This window comes from Entelurus aequoreus, linkage group LG08 (assembly GCF_033978785.1).
Source record: "Entelurus aequoreus isolate RoL-2023_Sb linkage group LG08, RoL_Eaeq_v1.1, whole genome shotgun sequence".
NCBI lineage: Eukaryota > Metazoa > Chordata > Actinopteri > Syngnathiformes > Syngnathidae > Entelurus > Entelurus aequoreus.
This window is the reverse complement of record NC_084738.1, coordinates 10,381,451-10,402,145: the sequence shown is the minus strand read 5'-3', so window position 1 is coordinate 10,402,145 and position 20,695 is coordinate 10,381,451. Positions and strand designations below refer to the sequence as shown.

Below are 20,695 nucleotides of genomic sequence, written 5' to 3'. Positions count from 1 at the left end.
TTTTTTTTTACTTTTCCACCAAAAACTAAACACTCAATTTTTTCCATCAAAATGTTCTATTTTCTATGCACGTTGTAATAAATTCTACCAAATTTCTAATTAGTTTTTAGACTTCTCCAACAAAAGCTGAACACAAAGTTTTGCCTATTTTTTTAACTTTTCTATTAACTACATGTTGTACTAAATCCAACTAAATTTCTTTAGAAATAGTAAATTAGTTTAGACTTTTCCAAGACAACCAAAATGTCTAAAATGTTACTTTTCCACGCATTATATGACATTACTTTTTGTACTAAATCCAATTTCTGTGGAAGTAATAGTGACAGTTTTTCAGGGACTACATCATGCTCGATACTTTATTTTTCTTTTAAAAAAAAATCATAAATCCTACAACATTTCTGTATAAATTGTTTTTTTCATTGTTTAATAGTTTTCATACATTTACAGGAAAAACAAATTGCTATTTTTTTTTGTCTTGACAATGTTTACATTAACTGCACGGAAATAGTTTTTGTAACTAACAGCTGTACAAGTTCTTAGTATTTTCCAGGAAAAAAGGCACTTTTTGTGACTTTTCCTCTAATTATATGGCATTTCCTTTTCTACTACTTCCTACTAAATGTGTGTAGTGACAGTTTTTTGAGACGTTCCTGGAAATACAAACACTCTCGTCACTTTTCCATAAAAATCCTACTAAATTTCGTAGCAGTAGCAAATGAGTCCTTGCTTAGTTCTTCCAGGACAAAGAAATGCTCTAAAATGTTGCTTTTGAACGACCGACATAACATTAGTTTTTGTACTAAATCCCACATTTCTGTAGACGTAGTGACACTTTTCCAGGCTAAATATTACACACATTTGTGTGTAATTTGTCAGTTTTTCTATTAAAAAGTCATAAATCCTACTACATTTCCGTAGCAATTTAGTTTTTAGACATTCACAGGAAAAGCTAATAACACATTTTTTTCTTTTAATTGTCACTTTTCAATATGTGTTGTCCTAGATCCTACTTTATTTCTCTAGCAGTAGTACACGTTTTTAGACTTTTCCAGAACATCCAAATGCTCTAAAACTGTCGCTTTTCCACAAACGACATGGCATTACCTCACGTACTAAATCCTACTACATTTCTGTGGAAGTAGCAGTGACACAAATTTCACTAAACATCATAAATGTTGAAACTGAAACTTAATTTTTTTTTGCAAATAATCATTGACTTAGAGTTTAATGGCAGCAACACATTGCAAAAAAGTTGGCAGAGGGACATTTTTACCACTGTGTGCCATGGCCTTTCCTTTTAATGACACTCAGTAAAAAAGCAAAGCCAGCAGCGTTTCTGGGTGTTGTTGATAAATGGCTTTCTCTTTGCATAGTAGAGTTTCAACTTGAACTTACAGTTGTAGCGACGAACTGTAGTTACTGACAGTGGTTTTCTGAAGTGTTCCTGAGCCCATGTGGTGATTAGGGTTGGGTATCGAGTATTGATTGGAACCGGGACTAACTTTCCGATTCTCCCGGAATCGTTCAAAAGTTTAAATTTCGATTCCTAGTTTCGATACCCACGGTAACATTTTTAAGTACCTGCAGCATCATACACTTGTGTGTGTAAATGTGTTTTCATGAGGTTTCCTGCAGCATCATACACTTATGTGTAAATGTGTTTTCATGAGGTTTTCAAAAATAAAGCTCTCTTGAGTAAAGTGTACCCCTGTGAAAATGTATTTATAATATTTATATTCAAGTTCATAGATTTGATATTTATATTCTAGTTGAAAACAGCCCTGCGAGGAATTTATAGTAAAGTTCATAAAAAGTTAATAGAATTAAAATTGATGGAGAATGTCAGACTATTTCATTCAGAAAGACTGTATGTAGGTTAGCTAGCTCATTTAAAATATCCTAAACTTTTTTTTGACCCTGCCTCTTAAAAGAATCGGAATCGTCAGGAATCGGAATCGTTCGAATTCAAACGATACCCAACCCTAGTGGTGATATCCTTTACATACTGATGTTGCTTTTTGATGCAGTACCGCCTGAGGGATCAAAGGTCCGTAATATCATCGCTTACGTGAAGTGATTTCTCCAGATTCTCTAAACCTTTTGATGATATTACAGACCGTAGATGGGGAAATTCTTAAATTCCTTGCAATAGCTGGTTGAGAAATGTTGTTCTTAAACTGTTGGACAATTTGCTCACGCATTTGTTGACAAAGTGGTGACCCTCGCCCCATCCTTGTTTGTGAATGACTGAGCATTTCACGGAAGCTGCTTTTATACCCAATCATGGCACCCACCTGTTCCCAATTAGCCTGTTCACCTGTGGGATGTTCCAAATAAGTGTTTGATGAGCATTCCTCAACTTTATCAGTCTTTTTTGCCCCTTGTGACAGCTTTTATGAAACATGTTGCAAAATGAGCTAATACTTGCACAAAAATAAAGTTTTCCAGTTCAAACCTTAAGTATCTTGTCTTTGCACTCATTCAATTGAATATAGGTTGAAAAGGATTTGCAAATCATTGTATTTTGTTTTTATTTACCATTTACACAAAGCGCCATTTTCACTGGTTTAGGGTTTGTACATGGCATTACTTTTTATAGTATTTCACACTAAATGCCTGTAATAGTGCACGTTTTTGTGTTTTCCAGACATTACTTTTTGTATTTAATCCTACATTTCCTGAGCAGTTGTGAGGTTTTAAAACTTTTCCAGGAAAAACACTTACATTTATATCTAAACTGTTACTTTTCCATCAACGACATCATATTAATGTTTGTACTATTTCCTACTAAATGCCTATAGCAGTAGTAGTTGTAAGGTTTTAGACTTTTCCAAGAAAAATACACCTGTTGTTTTTCCATGGCATTACTTTTTGTACTCGTCTATAAATGTATAAAGAAGCATTTTTATACGAGCTACATGGCAATTTGAATTAAATACTATTAATCGCTGTAGTAGACCATTTTTAGACTTTTCCGGGAGGGGGACGATTCTTTACATAAGGAGTGTCTAAAGTCCAGCCTGAGGGGCCAATTTCTTGTTTTGTATTGACCTGGTTTAGCATATATTGAAATACTTTGGATAGGTCTTAGCATAGCTATAACCTGCGACTGTTGAAAATAAAACGACAACAACTTGCATTCCATTATTCGTACCCTTTTTAATCATTGTAGAATTTTCACTCTGAGAAATGCTTTCAGAAGATGAAATGTTGAAGATGCGTTAAAATATCAACCATGAACCACAAGTAAAAACATCCCTTTTCTTTAGGAAAACTAAAAAAAAAATAAAATAAAATAAAAATTGGCAATTTAAGTAGAACACGCAAACCGCTGTGTAGCTTTAATGGTGCTGAATAATAAATATTAGAAAAGCTTGGCACGGCGTGATGACTGAAATGATAAAGAGCGGAAAACACAAAAAGAAAAAGGCAGGACGCAAAGAAATCAGACGAAAATAAACAATTAAATACCAGCATTAATTGAAAAATGATTTGATAAAATATACATAAATAGTAGAGCACTGACGTCTGCTTGCATGGTGGTCCAAAGTGTGTTTTTATAAAGGAGTGCTACTTATAGATAGAAAACCATTCATTCAAGTAGTATTAAATACTAGTGTAAACAACTATGTAGTACAGTACATCACTATTGGATAGTGTGCATATGACATGATCATCAGTGCTGGCAATGCTTAGAGTGGAACTTACAAGAGTTTACTGGTATTTGATGCATCCCATAATAAGACTGCAAGTTTGTGTCAAATTGTTGTTATTTTTCTTACGGCGCCCCGTCCGGGATCCAAACAACTTTATTCTGTTCCTGCTCAACAATGGCGGCGATCTGAGTGCAAATGAAGGAGACGCTGCCTCCTTGGACAACGGCTGCAGAAAGAAAGGAGGGGCGGGGGGTGGGGGGTGGGGGGGGGGACATAGTGATCAGTATGAATGCAAAGTGTGGTTAGGATTCATCAAAAGTCAAAATTCGTGTAGTCAAAATTAATTTTGACTACACTATTAAGAAGTCAAAGTTGCATGTTATGGGACCTTTAAATTGAAGCGCATGTCCAAATCGGACCCGCGAGCAGGTTTTATCCAGCCCGCCAGATTACTTTGCTATGTATAAAAATGAGCTGTAATGAGAGCTGCTATTTTAAATTTGTCCACTAGATAACATAATAGCAATTATTTGTATATACACTACCGTTCAAAAGTTTGGGGTCACCCAAACAATTTTGTGGAATAGCCTTCATTTGTAAGAACAAGAATAGAATGTCGAGCTTCAGATGAAAGTTCTCTTTTTCTGGCCATTTTGAGCGTTTAATTGACCCCACAAATGTGATGCTACAGAAACTCAATCTGCTCGAAGGAAGGTCAGTTTTGTAGCTTCTGTAACAAGCTAAACTGTGTTCAGATGTGTGAACATGATTGCACAAGGGTTTTCTAATCATCAATTAGCCTTCTGAGCCAATGAGCAAACACATTGTACCATTAGAACACTGGAGTGATAGTTTCTGGAAATGGGCCTCTATACACCTATGTAGATATTGCACCAAAAACCAGACATTTGCAGCTAGAATAGTCATTTACCACATTAGCAATGTATAGAGCAGGGGTCACCAACCTTTTTGAAAGCAAGAGCTACTTCTTGGGTAGTGATTAATGCGAAGGGCTACCAGTTTGATACACACTTAAATAAATTGCCAGAAATAGCCAATTTGCTCAATTTACCTTTAACTCTATGTTATTATTAATAATTAATGATATTTACACTTAATTGAACGGTTTAAAAGAGGAGAAAACACGAAAAAAATGACAATTCAATTTTGAAACATAGTTTATCTTCAATTTCGACTCTTTAAAATTCAAAATTCAACCGAAAAAAAGAAGAGAAAAACTAGCTAATTCGAATCTTTTTGAAAAAATTAAAAAAAGAATTTATGGAACATCATTAGTAATTTTTCCTGATTAAGATTAATTTTAGAATTTTGATGACATGTTTTAAATAGGTTAAAATGCAATCTACACTTTGTTAGAATATATAACAAATTGGACCAAGCTATATTCCTAACAAAGACAAATCATTATTTCTTCTAGATTTTCCGGAACAAATTTTTTAAAAGAAATTCAAAAGACTTTGAAATAAGATTCAAATTTGATTCTACAGATTTTCTAGATTTGCCAGAATATTTTTTTTGAATTTTAATTATAATAAGTTTGAAGAAATATTTCACAAATATTCTTCGTTGAAAAAACAGAAGCTAAAATGAAGAATTAAATTAAAATGTATTCATTATTCTTTACAATAAAAAAAAAAATTTTACTTGAACATTGATTTAAATTGTCAGGAAAGAAGAGGAAGGAATTTAAAAGGTAAAAAGGTATATGTGTTTAAAAATCCTAAAATCATTTTTAAGGTTGTATTTTTTCTCTAAAATTGTCTTTCTGAAAGTTATAAGAAGCAAAGTAAAAAAATTAATGAATTTATTTAAACAAGTGAAGACCAAGTCTTTAAAATATTTTCTTGGATTTTCAAATTCTATTTGAGTTTTGTCTCTCTTAGAATTAAAAATGTCGGGCCAGCTTGCTAGTAAATAAATACAATTTAAAAAATAGAGGCAGCTCACTGGTAAGTGCTGCTATTTGAGCTATTTTTAGAACAGGCCAGCGGGCTACTCATCTGGTCCTTACGGGCTACCTGGTGCCCGCGAGCACCGCGTTGGTGACCCCTGGTATAGAGTGTATTTCTTTAAAGTTAAGACTAGTTTAAAGTTAATCTTCATTGAAAAGTACAGTGCTTTTCCTTCAAAAATAAGGACATTTCAATGTGACCCCAAACTTTTGAACGGTAGTGTATAAATGGTTGATTTATACAGGCTAGTAAGGTAAAGTTTTGTACCTACTTTACCTTACTAGCCTGTATACAGTAAATCAACCATTTTTATATACCGTATTTTTCGGAGTATAAGTCGCACCGGCCGAAAATGCATAATAAAGATGGAAAAAAACATATATAAGTCGCACTGGAGTATAAGTCGCATTTTTTGGGGAAATTTATTTGATAAAAGCCAACACCAAGAATAGACATTTGAAAGGCAATTTAAAATAAATAAAGAATAGTGAACAACAGGCTGAATAAGTGTACGTTATATGAGGCATAAATAACCAACTGAGAACGTGCCTGGTATGTTAACGTAACATATTATGGTAAGAGTCATTCAAATAACTATAACATATAGAACATGCTATACGTTTACCAAACAATCTGTCACTCCTAATCGCTAAATCCCATGAAATCTTATACGTCTAGTCTCTTACGTGAATGAGATAAATAATATTATTGGATATTTTACTGTAATGTGTTAATAATTTCACACATAAGTCGCTCCTGAGTATAAGTCGCACCCCGAGCCAAACTAAGAAAAAAACTGCGACTTATAGTCCGAAAAATACGGTACACATCAGTAGGCTAAATGAACCTCTTCAACATAAAAAGCAATTATTTGTATCTCCATGACTTCAGAGTGGGTAAAACTATGTGTCGTGTCTTGTCACTTCCGTGTTTGGACACTACGTACTCAGGCTGCTTATTAGTGATATTATACAACATGTGGATTGTTACGTTAATGCCTTGATTGTCAAAGATGCGTTTGGTAATGGGGACACATTTTCCGGGGGCACATAAATATGCCGAAATAATATGTATCCCCTTCTAACTTCATGTGTAATTAATGAAATATGTCCAAATGTATAAGTTTTGGTGTAGATCAGGGGTGTCCAAAGTGCGGCCCGGGGGCCATTTGCGGACCGCAGCTAATTGTTTACCGGCCCGCCACACATTCTGCAAAAATTGCAAAATTGATAATATTGCAAACATTTAAAAAAAAAAAACATTTAAAAAAAGTGGAATGAGGTGAAATCTAACAAGAAAAAGTTGCAATGTTGACACAAAGCTGCCTTGCAGGCTGTTTTTTTTCTTTTGTCTTTATTTTTGGTTTTTTTGCCATTGCCATGGGCGGGCCTGCATCAGCCTGCTGACGTCACCTGCAGAAGACTGGAGGCCATTTAATTTTATGTGGTATGCGTAAATGTGTTCCTGTATAGTATTTCTCCGGCAATGGTCATGTGGTGACATAAATGATGGTATTTTGAGAGGTAATCATTGAAGTCGGACATCACTGAAGGCCTAGGTGGGAAACGCACGGCCCGCCACTGGTAGATTAACATATAGCTTGATTAGTAAATGACATAATTGGACTTTGGACAATTGAGGTTTTAAGTATGCTGTACTTTCCTTTGCCTTGGTTTCGGCTCACCTGTGAAAAAGCGACTGTAGTCCTGCTCGGTCTTCTGGGCCGACTCAAACTGCTCCTTGGAGAGCTTCTGGGAGAGCTTATCCCGCAGGTACTGGGGGTCCTTCTGCTCTCTGAGGGGACAGGAGAAAAACCCAGTCGCCATTAATCCCTCATTGGCTGCAAAAATGAAGCAGCTTAGTTAGCATGTGACCGCCGGGCCTTGATCCACTGGCTGTTCCGAGCCAAAACCTGAGCGACTTCCGGGACACTCCCGGTAGGTTTAGAGGATGTCCGCCCAGGCCGTGGAGCAGAAGGAGCGCGAGGCCCCATTGGGATTTCCCCGGACAGCTGGCACTCAGCTGATGAAAGTGGAAGGCTTAGCGGGGAATCAATCTCCTCCATGTTGTTATTTCGCCGACGAGAGTGGGCGTGGACGCGCGTGCGTGTGAACTTTGAGATCCCGCAATCATCCGTTGGAAAACAGAAGCAGGTGGGCAGGAGATCGCGCGGTTTATGATCCGCGTTGTCATGTGACCGCCATTGTCAGCCGTAATTCACAAACCACAAAGAAACGACAACAAAAAAACATTTAAAAAAAAAAGGCATGGATGTACTCACTTTATCTGCTTGGCGTTTTTGTAGCGAATGAATATGACGATTGGGTAGATGTGAACGCTGTGAAGGCGTTCGATGGCGTGAGGGGCAATGTCAAGCAAGCAGTGAGAGTCCTGCCAGACAACGTGACCATGAGAGAGGATGGGGGATGGATGTGAAGACAGAAACAAGTAAACGCCATAAGAAATAAGGATAGTGCGTTTCTGAATGTGCGTGGAGGACAATGCCGGCCACCTTCTCCATGATCTCCTTGATGGACGCCACCGCCGTCACGTCGAAGTGGCCGCTGCGTCGCTTGAAGTCGATGAACACGCAGTCCTTCACGCCGCGCTCGATGGCCTGCTGAGACGCCTTCATGATCTCTGCAAGGGAAACGCATTTGAGGGGATGAGGAAAATGTGTTCATCAAAAACAGTTGACTACAAATTACTTCTTTTTTTCATAAAGTGCAAACCTCAAATTACCAACCCCTCCATTTGCGAACTTTTGGATCACACCAAATATGCCACACCGTGTGCGAACGCTTCATTCGTTCATTAAGTGTCCCTCTGGCAGCCATTTTCTGTTTGCTCGTACTGAGGAGATTGAGGAAGCCGGCTTCGTACCACAGCAAGTTTTTAGTTGTGATGAGAACAGACTTTTCTGTTAAAAAAAAAATGCCAAAGCGGAGGAGAAGACTACCTCTCGTTCAGCGACACCTCTTCCAGCGCACACACGCCCTCTCCCCCCCCCACCACCTCCCTTCTATCCCTCTGGCTCACAAGAGGAGAGAAACCGCAAACAGAGGAGCAGCTCACGAGTTAAAAGTTAAAGGCCTACTGAAATGAATTTTTTTTATTTAAACGGGAATAGCAGATCCATTCTATGTGTCATACTTGATCATTTCGTGATATTGCCATATTTTTGCTGAAAGGATTTAGTAGAGAAAATCGACGATAAAGTTTGCAACTTTTGCTCGCTGATAAAAAAAAAGCCTTGCCTGTACCGGAAGTAGCGTGACGTCACAGGAGCTAGTATTCCTCACAATTCCCCGTTGTTTACAATGGAGCGAGAGATTCGGAGCGTCAAAGCGACGATTACCCCATTAATTTGAGCGAGGATGAAAGATTCGTGGATGAGGAACGTTAGAGTGAAGGACTAGAGAGGCAGTGATGGACGTATCTTTTTTCGCTCTGACCGTAACTTAGGTACAAGCTGGCTCATTGGATTCCACACTCTCCTTTTTCTATTGTAGATCACGGATTTGTATTTTAAACCACCTCGGATACTATATCCTCTTGAAAATGAGAGTCGAGAACGCGAAATGGACATTTAAAGTGACTTATCTCCACGACAATACATCGGTGACACACTTAGCTACTGAGCTAACGTGATAGCATCGTTCTCAAATGAAGATAGAAACAAAAGAAATAAACCCCTGACTGGAAGGATAGACAGAAGATCAACAATACTATTAAACCATGTACATGTAACTACACAGTTAAAAATTCTCAGCCTGTTAAGGCTTAACAATGCTGTTGCTAACGACGCTAAGGCTAATTTAGCAACTTATCAACCGGACCTCACAGAACTATGATAAAAACACCTATGCCAGCCAGCCCTCATCTTCCCATCAACAGCCGTGCTCACCTGCGTTCTAGCAATCGACGGCGCAACGAAGGACTTCATCCGTGGGTTTGGCGGCAAGCATCGGCTAGGCGTAGTAAGTAGTCCTTGTTGTGTTGCTGTAAGTATTGTACTTAGCCGCTAAGACACCGATCGATCCCACCTACAACTTTCTTCTTTGCAGCCTCCATTGTTCATTAAACAAATTGCAAAAGATTCACCAACACAGATGTCCAGAATACTGTGGAATTTTGTCGAAGAAAACAAGAGGTTTTTGTATCGGGTCGATGGGGTACAACCACTTCCGTGGATTTTATGACGTCACGCGCATAAATCATATCCAAAGGAGTTTTTCAACCGGAAGTGTGGCGGGAATTTTAAAATTGCACTTTATAAGTTAACCCGGCCGTATTGGCATGTGTTGCAATGTTAAGAATTCATCATTGATATATAAACTATCAGACTGTGTGGTCGGTAGTAGTGGCTTTCAGTAGGCCTTTAAAGTCCCAACGATAGTCACACACACACTAAGTGTGGTGAAATTATCCTCTGCATTTGACCCGTCCCCATGTTCACCCCCTGGGAGGTGAGGGGAGCAGTGAGCAGCAGTGGTGGCCGCGCTCGGGAATCACTTTTGTGATTTAACCCCCAATTCCAACCCTTGATGCTGAGTGCTGTTAGAATAATCATGTATATATTATCATACAACCTTAGTATGCTTAAAGTCTGTTGCTATAGTTATTAGCGATTGTGGTCAAGCTGTACTTTTTCTATCTGTGCAAGGACAAAAACTTATTGTGTGAGGGGTGGCCTCAGCCGCAGATGTTATCTTTGTTTTAGCCCGCTAACAGCCAAGGACTTCAAGGACCTCAACGAAGATAAGACGACAGCATGCAGATGAAGCCGAGACAAGGCGATAATCACAAGGCCCCCAGCACATTCCGTCACGTATTGTGCTTGCTGGAGCTGCTTTGCGTGATATATGTGACCACACCTTTTAGAGGCGGCCTCAGTGATGTTGACTGGGGAACTCCTGAATAAATAGAGAGACGCGGGAGCTGTACCTTAGAGCGTAGGGCGAGACTGTGACTAAGTGTGCAGCTCCATGTATTCTCCTCATGAGCTAAATTGAACTCTGTCTCTGCATGATTCCTTGCTTCTTGTCTGTTTAATAGATGTCATCAGTGTTTGAACCTGACAGTGCCAAGCAGGGAGGCAATGGGTCACATTTTTATAGTCTTTGTTATGACTCGGCCGGGGTTTGAACTCACAACCTTCCAGTCTCAGGGCAGACACTCTAACCACAAGGTCACTGAGCAGGACCTTTGGCAATGTTCATCTACATTGTGTGGATTTTACTTTTTAAAATTGTTATTATGGTAGCAATGGGGTTGTCAAATTTAAGGATTTTTGTGATTTCTGATTGTTCGTTAGGGCACCAAAGGGACTTCTGTGTATGTGCGTGTGTTGGCAGAGCAGCGCATACAGGACAGTTCAGCTTGCCGTTGTTGTTGTTTTGGCTTGTTAATAAAGTAACAGCTGAAATATCCCCTCCGTGTTATGTTTGTTTGATATACAGTACTGTATAGCGGTTTATGTTGTGCTCAAAATGCACAAACCTTAACTAAAATATGAACTTCTGTCGAGACCAGGATGTTTACATTCTTACTTATGCACAAATTTGCTTCACTATACAACTTTTCGTTTTACAAACCCCGTTCAAGAACCAATTAAGTTTGCAAATCGAGGTTCTACTGCAATTCTGATGGGGATAATTGTTTGCAAATGAGAGAAAACAACCAATTAGAGGTCGACTAAGAAAGATTAGGTTTAGCTAACGTGGACCCCGACTTCAACAAGTTGAAAAACGTATTCGGGTGTTACCATTTAGTGGTCAATTGTACAGAATATGTACTGTACTGTGCAATCTACTAATACAAGAATCAATCAATCAATCAATCAAAGTTTCCGCTATAAAATGAAGCTGATTGAAAAACATCCCACCGGGCAAACAGCGACAGAACCTGTCGGGAGCCTCGTTCACCAGCATGTCCTTGCTGGCCTCGGCCAACGGTCCCAAGATCAGCACCGGTCTGGGGAATAAACACTCCACCTTCTGGACTCGCTGGTACAACAGACCTGCACCATCTGAAAAAGAAATAAAAGAGAAATAAGTTTGTTTTCCTTATAGTTTGAAGCAAAGTCAGATTGAAGGCTGACGTATGCTCTCGTATCACGTAGCCTGCGTCCCCTCTGACGACGTCTTGATTCATTTATAGTAGGGATGCATGATTTATTTTTATTTTTTTCAAGCTGATACCGTTAACTTACTCATATCTATTATTTTCTAAATGTAGATTTGACTGCAGTTTGTAGGAAAGTACAAACTGTACCTGTAGATTTGTCCTAACCAATATGGTAGAGCTAACACCACATCCATAAACCAGTGAAGCTTGTGTCTTGATTAGAGATGGGTATTGATTACATTTTATTTATTTATTTTAAAAACGGTGCCAGTGCTTAAACGGCATAGGAACCGTATTAAATATTAAAACCATGCACATTTTTGTAAAAAAAACAAACAAATAATTTAATGCCTTTTATATATCTATCTTCGTCCGCTTATCCGTTGTCGGGTTGCGGGAGCAGTAGCCTAAGCAGAGAAACCCAGACTTCCCTCCCCGCAGCCACTTAGTGTAGCTCCTCCCGGGGGATCTTAAGGCATTCCCAGGCTAGCTGGGAGAAATAGTCCCCCCAACATGTCCTGGGTTTCCCCCGTGGCCTCCTCCCAGTCGGAAGTGCCCTGAAAAGGTATTGGGGGAGCTCGAACCACCTCATCTGGCTCCTCTCGAAGTGGACCATGCCTCTTTATATTTGTCATTTTGTGACATTTAAGTTGAAAAGACTAGTAATTTAAATACGTCAAAGATAAGACAATAAATTATAACTTAGTAATACATTAAAAAATAAGAAATAAAATCTACAACAAATTGTCATAATTATTGCAGCAATACAGAACATGCAAAAAACGACCCACTGTAATGTTTGATCGGGTGATGAGGTCTGCTGTTAGCATGTTAAGGTCGGCAATAAAGTCAAAAAGAGTGTCAGACTTTGTGTGCTTCCGTCAGGACGCCAAGTTACTAAAAAGAATGTTAGTAATGTCAGTAATTTTACCGCCGAGCAGGTGGTCTGCATTCACTTAGCACCGGATAAGGCACCGGTATCTTATTTTTCCGGTGTGGATACTAGTGGGCGGTCACTGTGGTTTGACGTGTCGAAGCCAGGTGTTCTTTTTTCTTTCCTCGCGGAGTGTTTGCAGGGCATTTGGTTCGGGCAACCCGCGGAATGTCTCTTCCTCTGATGAGTAGAGAAGTCCGACAAACAGTACAACTAACACTAAGTTTGTATACACTTTAAGACCTGTTGATCTTACGGGAAGTTTGGAACATCCTACAAAGTAGGAGCGCTTGATTTGTTCACCCTAACCCACCTACCATGTGCAATCTCATCTCATTGGAGAGCATAAAAATAATTTAGATCAGTTAGCTGAGTTTTTTTTTTTTTTTATGTTATCAGATTATCCGTGTGACGTCACAATTCCTAATATCAACCAGATAATTAGTGAAGGGTATATATATATTTTCATATATCCATATTTTGTTTTACTTCCATAGTCATATTACAAATAGTTAATGTTCCATATTGTACTCTTTTGCTTTCAAATCATCTAATGACAAAGTGCTCGCACTTGGGCCGGCCTTGAAGTAGAAGGCAGAGAGGAGGAATCCTCCTTGCTTCTCTTCCCAGGCCGACTCAAGATAAGAGACACAATGAGCATGTGTTTGGGGTGAGACAAGTGAGGGCGGGGGGAGATATTGAAGAAGAGAGTGTTTTCCGGGATGAGGTCAGATCAACTTGGGCTACGCATTTGTATGTGTTGTTCGAGGCTGGTCTCTATTCTCAAATATTTGACAATAAATTACAAAATACCTATTCTGTCCCTGGTGGTACTTTTGAGTTCAGTTTATATGTCATCTAAAGAACTTGGGACTGACTAGCGTTCTGAGTTCCCCTTGGAGGAACATCTGGTCAAACGCAACATTAGTCAACCGATAATTATCTTGCACCCCTAATTTGAGTCGTAATACTCTCCAAAACATTAAAGGCAGTGTTTTTCTGAGTGAGCAACCACAACTCTTGTGGGCTAGCTATTATCGTGAAATATTGACTATAATTTCATTTTTGTTGCATTTTCATTTCAAACATTCCACAAGGTGAATTCCTATGCTTTGACAGAGACATCACTAGTTTTAATTTTCCCTTTGTAGCACAAGATAATTTTAACAATACAGTACAGTCGTCCCTCGTTTATCGCTGTTAATTGGTCCTGAAAATTAATCATGAAATATAAATAGAATATTTTAATAGCTAGCGCATAAAAACCTGCTTAAAACCTTCTAAATACGTTTTTCCACAATATAAAAGCCCTCTAGACATGAAAAAACACTGTTTAGTCGTCTTTACACTCATTTAATCCAATATAGTAATGCTGCCTGAAGTTGAGCCATTCAGTGGCCATGATACGGTTTGGTTTGGTCTTTTTTAGTGACTAATACGATTGTAATATTGATATTTTTGTAGTTTATTTTGACATTTTTATCCTTCGAAAATGCTTATTTTAGGCCTTTTTTTAGGTTGTAGAAAATTACAATAAAAAATTATAATAATTCCCAAAAAATCTCAATATTTAAAAGCGCGATGTGGCGAGAAACAGCTGCACGGAAAAAGACACTCCAAGTATGTATACAAAAACTGTCAATAAAACCAGAATACCCAAAAATTGTACTACCCTACGTGCAGTGTGTTTATGATTTAACTACTTTACACATCCACATTAAAACAATAAACCAGGAAAGTGAATCCAAATGTTGCTACCTTTACTTTGACTCTGACTCATTTGCTAGTCCAGTCGGCAGTCGGGTGGCATGCAGTGTGGGTAAATGTCGATGCTGTATCTACATGTGCATGAAAAAAAGCATCTTGAAAACAAAAGGCTTTGCAACAGCAAATTGGTTGTCATCGTTCATTTCAATGAGCCGATTAAAGGACAGGATTTGTTTGCGAATGTCACATTTATACTCAGTGGTCCTTGTCAAGATAGATTTTTGTGGCTTGCTCGAGGCTTCGGAACGAGAGGAGCCAGTCGGCGTCAGTCACGCAAGCTAGGTGACACGAGAGCTTATTTCAGCCTTAAGACCTCACCTTCTGTGATGGGTAAATAATCGGACATCATGGTGTCCCCTGCCATCAGGTCCTTGCCGTCCTTGGAGCTGCTGCGCTTGTGTTTCAGCCGCCTCCGGAAGAAGGACCTACGGGCGGCCGCGGACATGGGCTTGCCGCCGCTGCCGTCATCCTTCATGTCGGTCACACCGTGTCTCCTGTAGAACTCCTGGTCCATGCTTGGTAAAACACAAGAGCCGGTTGACGCCACTCCTTAAGACGGGGAGTGTCTCTGCAGGAAAGCACGGGCACAGACTTACATGTATTTCCCTGGGATCTGCCCTTTTTCCAACTTCCGCGCTTTCTCGTCAAGCTGCCACGCCATCCAGTAGTCGAAACCGCCGTTCGGTAGGGTGTCCTCAACGTACAGTATGTCGTCCTTCTTGAAGCTCAGCTCCTGCTGGGCGTCGGCCACCCTCTCGTAAAGTGTTCTAAGGAGTAGAATGATAAAAGATAGATGATAAATACTGAATAAAGTTGTGGATTGTTGTCAAAAACAAGTCATGTCATGAACTCTGACTGCTAGGTATGGGTACCGTTCAAATTTAATAATAATAATAATAATAATTAGGCATGTCCGATAGTATCGGCCTGCCGATATTATCGGCCGATAAATGCGTTAAAATGTAATATCGGAAATTATCGGTATCGTTTTTTTAATTATCTGTATCGTTTTTTTATTTTTTTTTATTAAATCAACATAAAAAACACAAGATACACTTACAATTAGTGCACCAACCCAAAAAACCTCCCTCCCCCCATTTCTTTCTGTTATCAATATTCTGGTTCCTACATTATATATCAATATATATCAATACAGTCTGCAAGGGATACAGTCCGTAAGCACACATGATTGTGCGTGCTGCTGGTCCACTAATAGTACTAACCTTTAACAGTTAATTTTACTCATTTTCATTAATTACTAGTTTCTATGTAACTGTTTTTATATTGTTTTACTTTCTTTTTTATTCAAGAAAATGTTTTTAATTTAGTTATCTTATTTTATTATTATTATATTTTAAAAAGTACCTTATCTTCACCATACATGGTTGTCCAAATTAGGCATAATAATGTGTTAATTCCACGACTGCATATATCGGTTGATATCGGTATCGGTTGATATCGGTATCGGTAATTAAAGAGTTGGACAATATTGGAATATCGGATATCGGCAAAAAGCCATTATCGGACATCCCTAATAATAATAATGGATTAGATTTATATAACGTTTTTTTTTATTTGAACTGATACACTACCAATTCCCAGTATCTAGCAAATCGATACCAGTACGCAATGGTACCAATTCTATGTACTTTTGTCTGCATTTATAAATGTTCATTGTTTGATAACAAATTTTATTTTTTTCATGTATCATTTACATCTTTCACAGAAAAGAGTAATTAGTATTATTTTTAAAGTAGGATATAGAGTCCACACAAATCCACTCTTCATTAGGTCAGTATTATTAAAACTAAAAGACATTGTAGAATTGCATACTTTATTTATCAATTTAAGTGGACCCCGACTTAAACAAGTTGAAAAACTTATTCGGGTGTTATCATTTAGTGGTCAATTGTACGGAATATGTACTTCACTGTGCAACCTACTAATAAAAGTCTCAATCAATCAATCAATTAGTGATGTTGAAAGCTAGAAATAAAGTTACAAAAAATATTTGTGTTCACGTCTGAAGATGAGAATCACAGAAGGCCGTATGATTTTAAACATCCAAGAGTGCGAACTAATTTTAAACAAATGTGCTTGTCTGTTGTTGGTGTGAAAGCATGGAATTCTCTAAAGAAAGACTTAAAAAGTTGCAAGAATATCTTTGAATTTATAAAGAGTTACAAAAATAGACAACTGGAATTATATCAAACTGATTTAAGATTTTGATTGGATGTGTCATTGTGAAAATGCTTAAACGAAATTTAAAAGTACGTTGGAGTTCGGGTGTTGGTGGAGGGAACAGTGATAAAGTCATCTGAAATAATTTGTGTTAAAAAGGGGGCAGATAAATATAAGAATATTATTCTTCCATCTGCTCCTTTCTGATCATGGAAATGTATAAGAAACAAAAGACAATGAAAGTGTCAACTGTACGTGGCTAGTATATATGCATTTTCATGAAAGGAATAAAAAGAAATGATGAGTGATGATGACATTAGTCTCAATTGTAATGCAGTTGCACTCCCAAGACATTAGATGGCAGTACTGTATGGGCCAGAGCAGAGAGTATGGCCAAATCGGTTTTAGGTGATCTCCTCAATGACTGGTCAAAAGGCACCCACGTGACTACAGGGCGCCATGACTACTACTAACTTCGAGCTGATGCTATGTGTTTGCAGTGCTTGCTCGTTAATTTTTGGACATGTATCCTGTTGTGCAGGATATGGCTGTTCCACCCCGGGAGAATTGTGGAAAGATTTTACATCGCTTTCTCAACCACCCGGAAAGAAGATAAGTATGCGAAGTGAAGGTTCGCCATCAAACACTGGAGAGCCATCAAATACAATGTCTTGTGCGAGGTAAACACATGACACAGCAAACACACAAAAGCTAATACAAATAAAAACAGACAAAAATGTATAAATCTAACAGATGGTTTGAGAAAAACAGACTCGGTAAAAGTAAAATATTGCTATTAGGTAACAGTAAAAGAGAAAGTCAAACACAAATACAAGTACAAGAAAGAGTAAAAGAAACCAAATGTTTGGCTGTAATAATAGATAAGAAAATGAACTGAAAAATCTCATAAAAAATATACAATACAGTGGAAGGAAATAAGTCAATAATAAATTCAACAAAATATGTTCTAGACCAAAAATCACTCCAAAATCTCTGCTGCTCGCCAGTGTTACCATATCTTGGTTATTGTGCAGAGATATAGGGAAATAAGAGCAAAAGTACACATATTCCCTTACCATGGTACAAAAAAGAAAGATCAGTTGGAATAATACATAATGAGTGATACATACAGTGATGACAAATACACCACAGTTGATATACACTACCGTTCAAAAGTTTGGGGTCACATTGAAATGTCCTTATTTTTGAAGGAAAAGCACTGTACTTTTCAATGAAGATAACTTTAAACTAGTCTTAACTTTAAAGAAATACACTCTATACATTGCTAATGTGGTAAATGACTATTCTAGCTGCAAATGTCTGGTTTTTGGTGCAATATCTACATAGGTGTATAGAGGCCCATTTCCAGCAACTATCACTCCAGTGTTCTAATGGTACAATGTGTTTGCTCATTGGCCCAGAAGGCTAATTGATGATTAGAAAACCCTTGTGCAATCATGTTCACACATCTGAAAACAGTTTAGCTCGTTACAGAAGCTACAAAACTGACCTTCCTTTGAGCAGATTGAGTTTCTGGAGCATCACATTTGTGGGGTCAATTAAACGCTCAAAATGGAAGAAAAAGAGAACTTTCATCTGAAACTCGACAGTCTATTCTTGTTCTTAGAAATGAAGGCTATTCCACAAAATTGTTTGGGTGACCCCAAACTTTTGAACGGTAGTGTAATTCAGACAAAACTCATAATTTTTACGGGATTGTTTGTCCAAAGCTAATGAAGATTCTGGCAAAATGAGCGGTAATAAGTTATTTTTTGGGGTCATTCTGTGTATTTCTTTATGACTGTAGCGCCTTCGAGTGCAGGAATGTAGCAGCAGAGTGAGTCAAATACGGCCGCAAAATTTTACTTTCACAAAATAAAAGCATGTTTTATTGTAAGTTTATTAGCTGGAGTATGTTTAGATCTAAATATAGACATATTTTGGTTTATTTAGTCAGAAAAGCTATTATCAAAACGACAGCAATTTGCATGTATCCGGGCACGTCTTTGGTAGCAGTCATGGCGCCTGTTGTATAGTTGGCCATACCCTCTTTATAGACGACTCTGGGCCAGAGGTGTCAAACTCATTTTCATTGAGGGCCACATCGCAGTAATAGCTGCCATCAGAGGGCCACTTGTAGGAGTAAATATATATTAATTTTAATGTATAATCGCCTCATGATATTATTACACAATTGCCTATACATTTGCTTATGTAATCATTTTAACGTACAAAGTGATAGATAACTTGCTTTGAAATCATCAGATGATATTTAGGTATTTATTTGTATTTTTACAAATTTATTTTGGAATATACTGTGTGTTTATATTATGTTGTTTGCACAATCAGATAATATTAAAGTTTTAAAGAAACTGGATACAGTACATGCAATTTTTCTGTCAAAAACCCCTAAATACATTTGGTGCTTTATTCACGCATGTTATTTCCAGGTTCGAGGGCCAAATAAAACCACGTGGCAGGCCAGATCTGGTCCAGGGGCCATGAGTTAAAGTTAAAGTTAAAATTAAGTTATGAGTTTGACACATGTGGTACAGGCCATCTATGGTATGTTGTCTAATAAAGTAGCTTTTTCCAGGAAGTTGAATGTGTTATGTTGCACCCTACAAAGTGTTAATACTAGAGATGTCCGATAATATCGGTCTGCCGATATTATCGGCCGATAAATGCGTTAAAATGTAATATCGGAAATTATCGGTATCGGTTTTTTTATTATCAGTATCAGGTTTTTTTGGGGGGTTTTTTATTAAATCCACATAAAAAACACAAGATACACTTACAATTAGTGCACCAACCCAAAAAACCTCCCTCCCCCATTTACACTCATTCACACAAAAAGGTTGTTTCTTTCTGTTATTAATATTCTGGTTCCTACATTATATATCAATATATATCAATACAGTCTGCAAGGGATACAGTCCGTAAGCACACATGATTGTGCGTGCTGCTGGTCCACTAATAATACTAACCTTTAACAGTTAATTTGACAAATTTTCATTAATTACTAGTTTCTATGTAACTGTTTTTATATTGTTTTACTTTCTTTTTTATTCAAGAAAATGTTTTAAATTTATTTATCTTATTTTATTTGATTCATTTTTTTAAAAAGTACCTTATCTTCACCATACCTGGTTGTCCAAATTAGGCATAATAATGTGTTAATTCCACGACTGCATATATCGGTTGATATCGGTATCGGTAATTAAAGAGTTGGACAATATCGGCATATCGGATATCGTCAAAAAGCCATTATCGGACATCCCTAGTTAATACTGTAAGTATTGTGCCTATTACACACCAGCTGTTTGATTGCAACAATAATCATAGTTGTAGTTTCCTTTCCCAAAATTGGAGGTGTTGAAATTGCCATGTCCATCCATCCATCCATTTTCTACCGCTTGTCCCTTTTGGCGTCGCGGGGGGAGCTGGAGCCTATCTCAGCTGCATTCGGGCGGAAGGCGGGGTACACCCTGGACAAGTCGCCACCTCATCACAGGGCCAACACAGATAGACAGACAACATTCACACTCACATTCACACACTAGGGCCAATTTAGTGTTGCCAATCAACCTATCCCCAAGGTGCATGTTTTTGGTGGTGGGAGGAAGCCGGAGAACCCGGAGGGAACCCACGCAGTCACGGGGAGAACATGCAAACTCCACACAGAAAGATCCCGAGCCCGGGATTGAACCCAGGACTACTCAGGACCTTCGTATTGTGAGGCACATGCACTAACCTCTGTGTCATGAAGTCGCTAATAGTAGCTTGTCTTTGGAAAATCCAATGCAAATCTACCTACTCAGTGGCCTAGTGGTTAGAGTGTCCGCCCTGAGATGGGTAGGTTGTGAGTTCAAACCCCGGCCGAGTCATACCAAAGACTATAAAAATGGGAGCCATTACCTCCCTGCTTGGCACTCAGCATCAAGTGTTGGAATTGGGGGTTAAATCACCAAAAATGATTCCCGGGTGCGGCACCGCTGCTGCCCACTGCTCCCCTCACCTCCCAGGGGGTGAACAAGGGGATGGGTCAAATGCAG

At 38.3% G+C, this 20,695-nt stretch overlaps 1 protein-coding gene across 3 annotated transcripts in view; it reads right to left on the bottom strand.

The window, feature by feature from the left end:
- Window positions 1-3,147: 3,147 nt before the first annotated feature.
- LOC133655394 (disks large homolog 5-like) overlaps window positions 3,148-20,695 on the bottom strand; it is a 107,030-nt gene continuing 89,482 nt past the window's right edge. For all 3 annotated transcript variants that reach the window (XM_062055506.1, XM_062055508.1, XM_062055507.1), the window contains 7 exons: window positions 15,056-15,226; window positions 14,778-14,974; window positions 11,517-11,660; window positions 8,142-8,269; window positions 7,911-8,020; window positions 7,314-7,423; window positions 3,148-3,882 (listed from right to left, as the gene is read on the bottom strand). In XM_062055506.1, coding sequence (XP_061911490.1) covers window positions 3,779-3,882; window positions 7,314-7,423; window positions 7,911-8,020; window positions 8,142-8,269; window positions 11,517-11,660; window positions 14,778-14,974; window positions 15,056-15,226 — 964 coding nt within the window. In that variant the 3' untranslated portion in view covers window positions 3,148-3,778. The remainder of the gene's footprint in view (window positions 3,883-7,313; window positions 7,424-7,910; window positions 8,021-8,141; window positions 8,270-11,516; window positions 11,661-14,777; window positions 14,975-15,055; window positions 15,227-20,695) is intronic.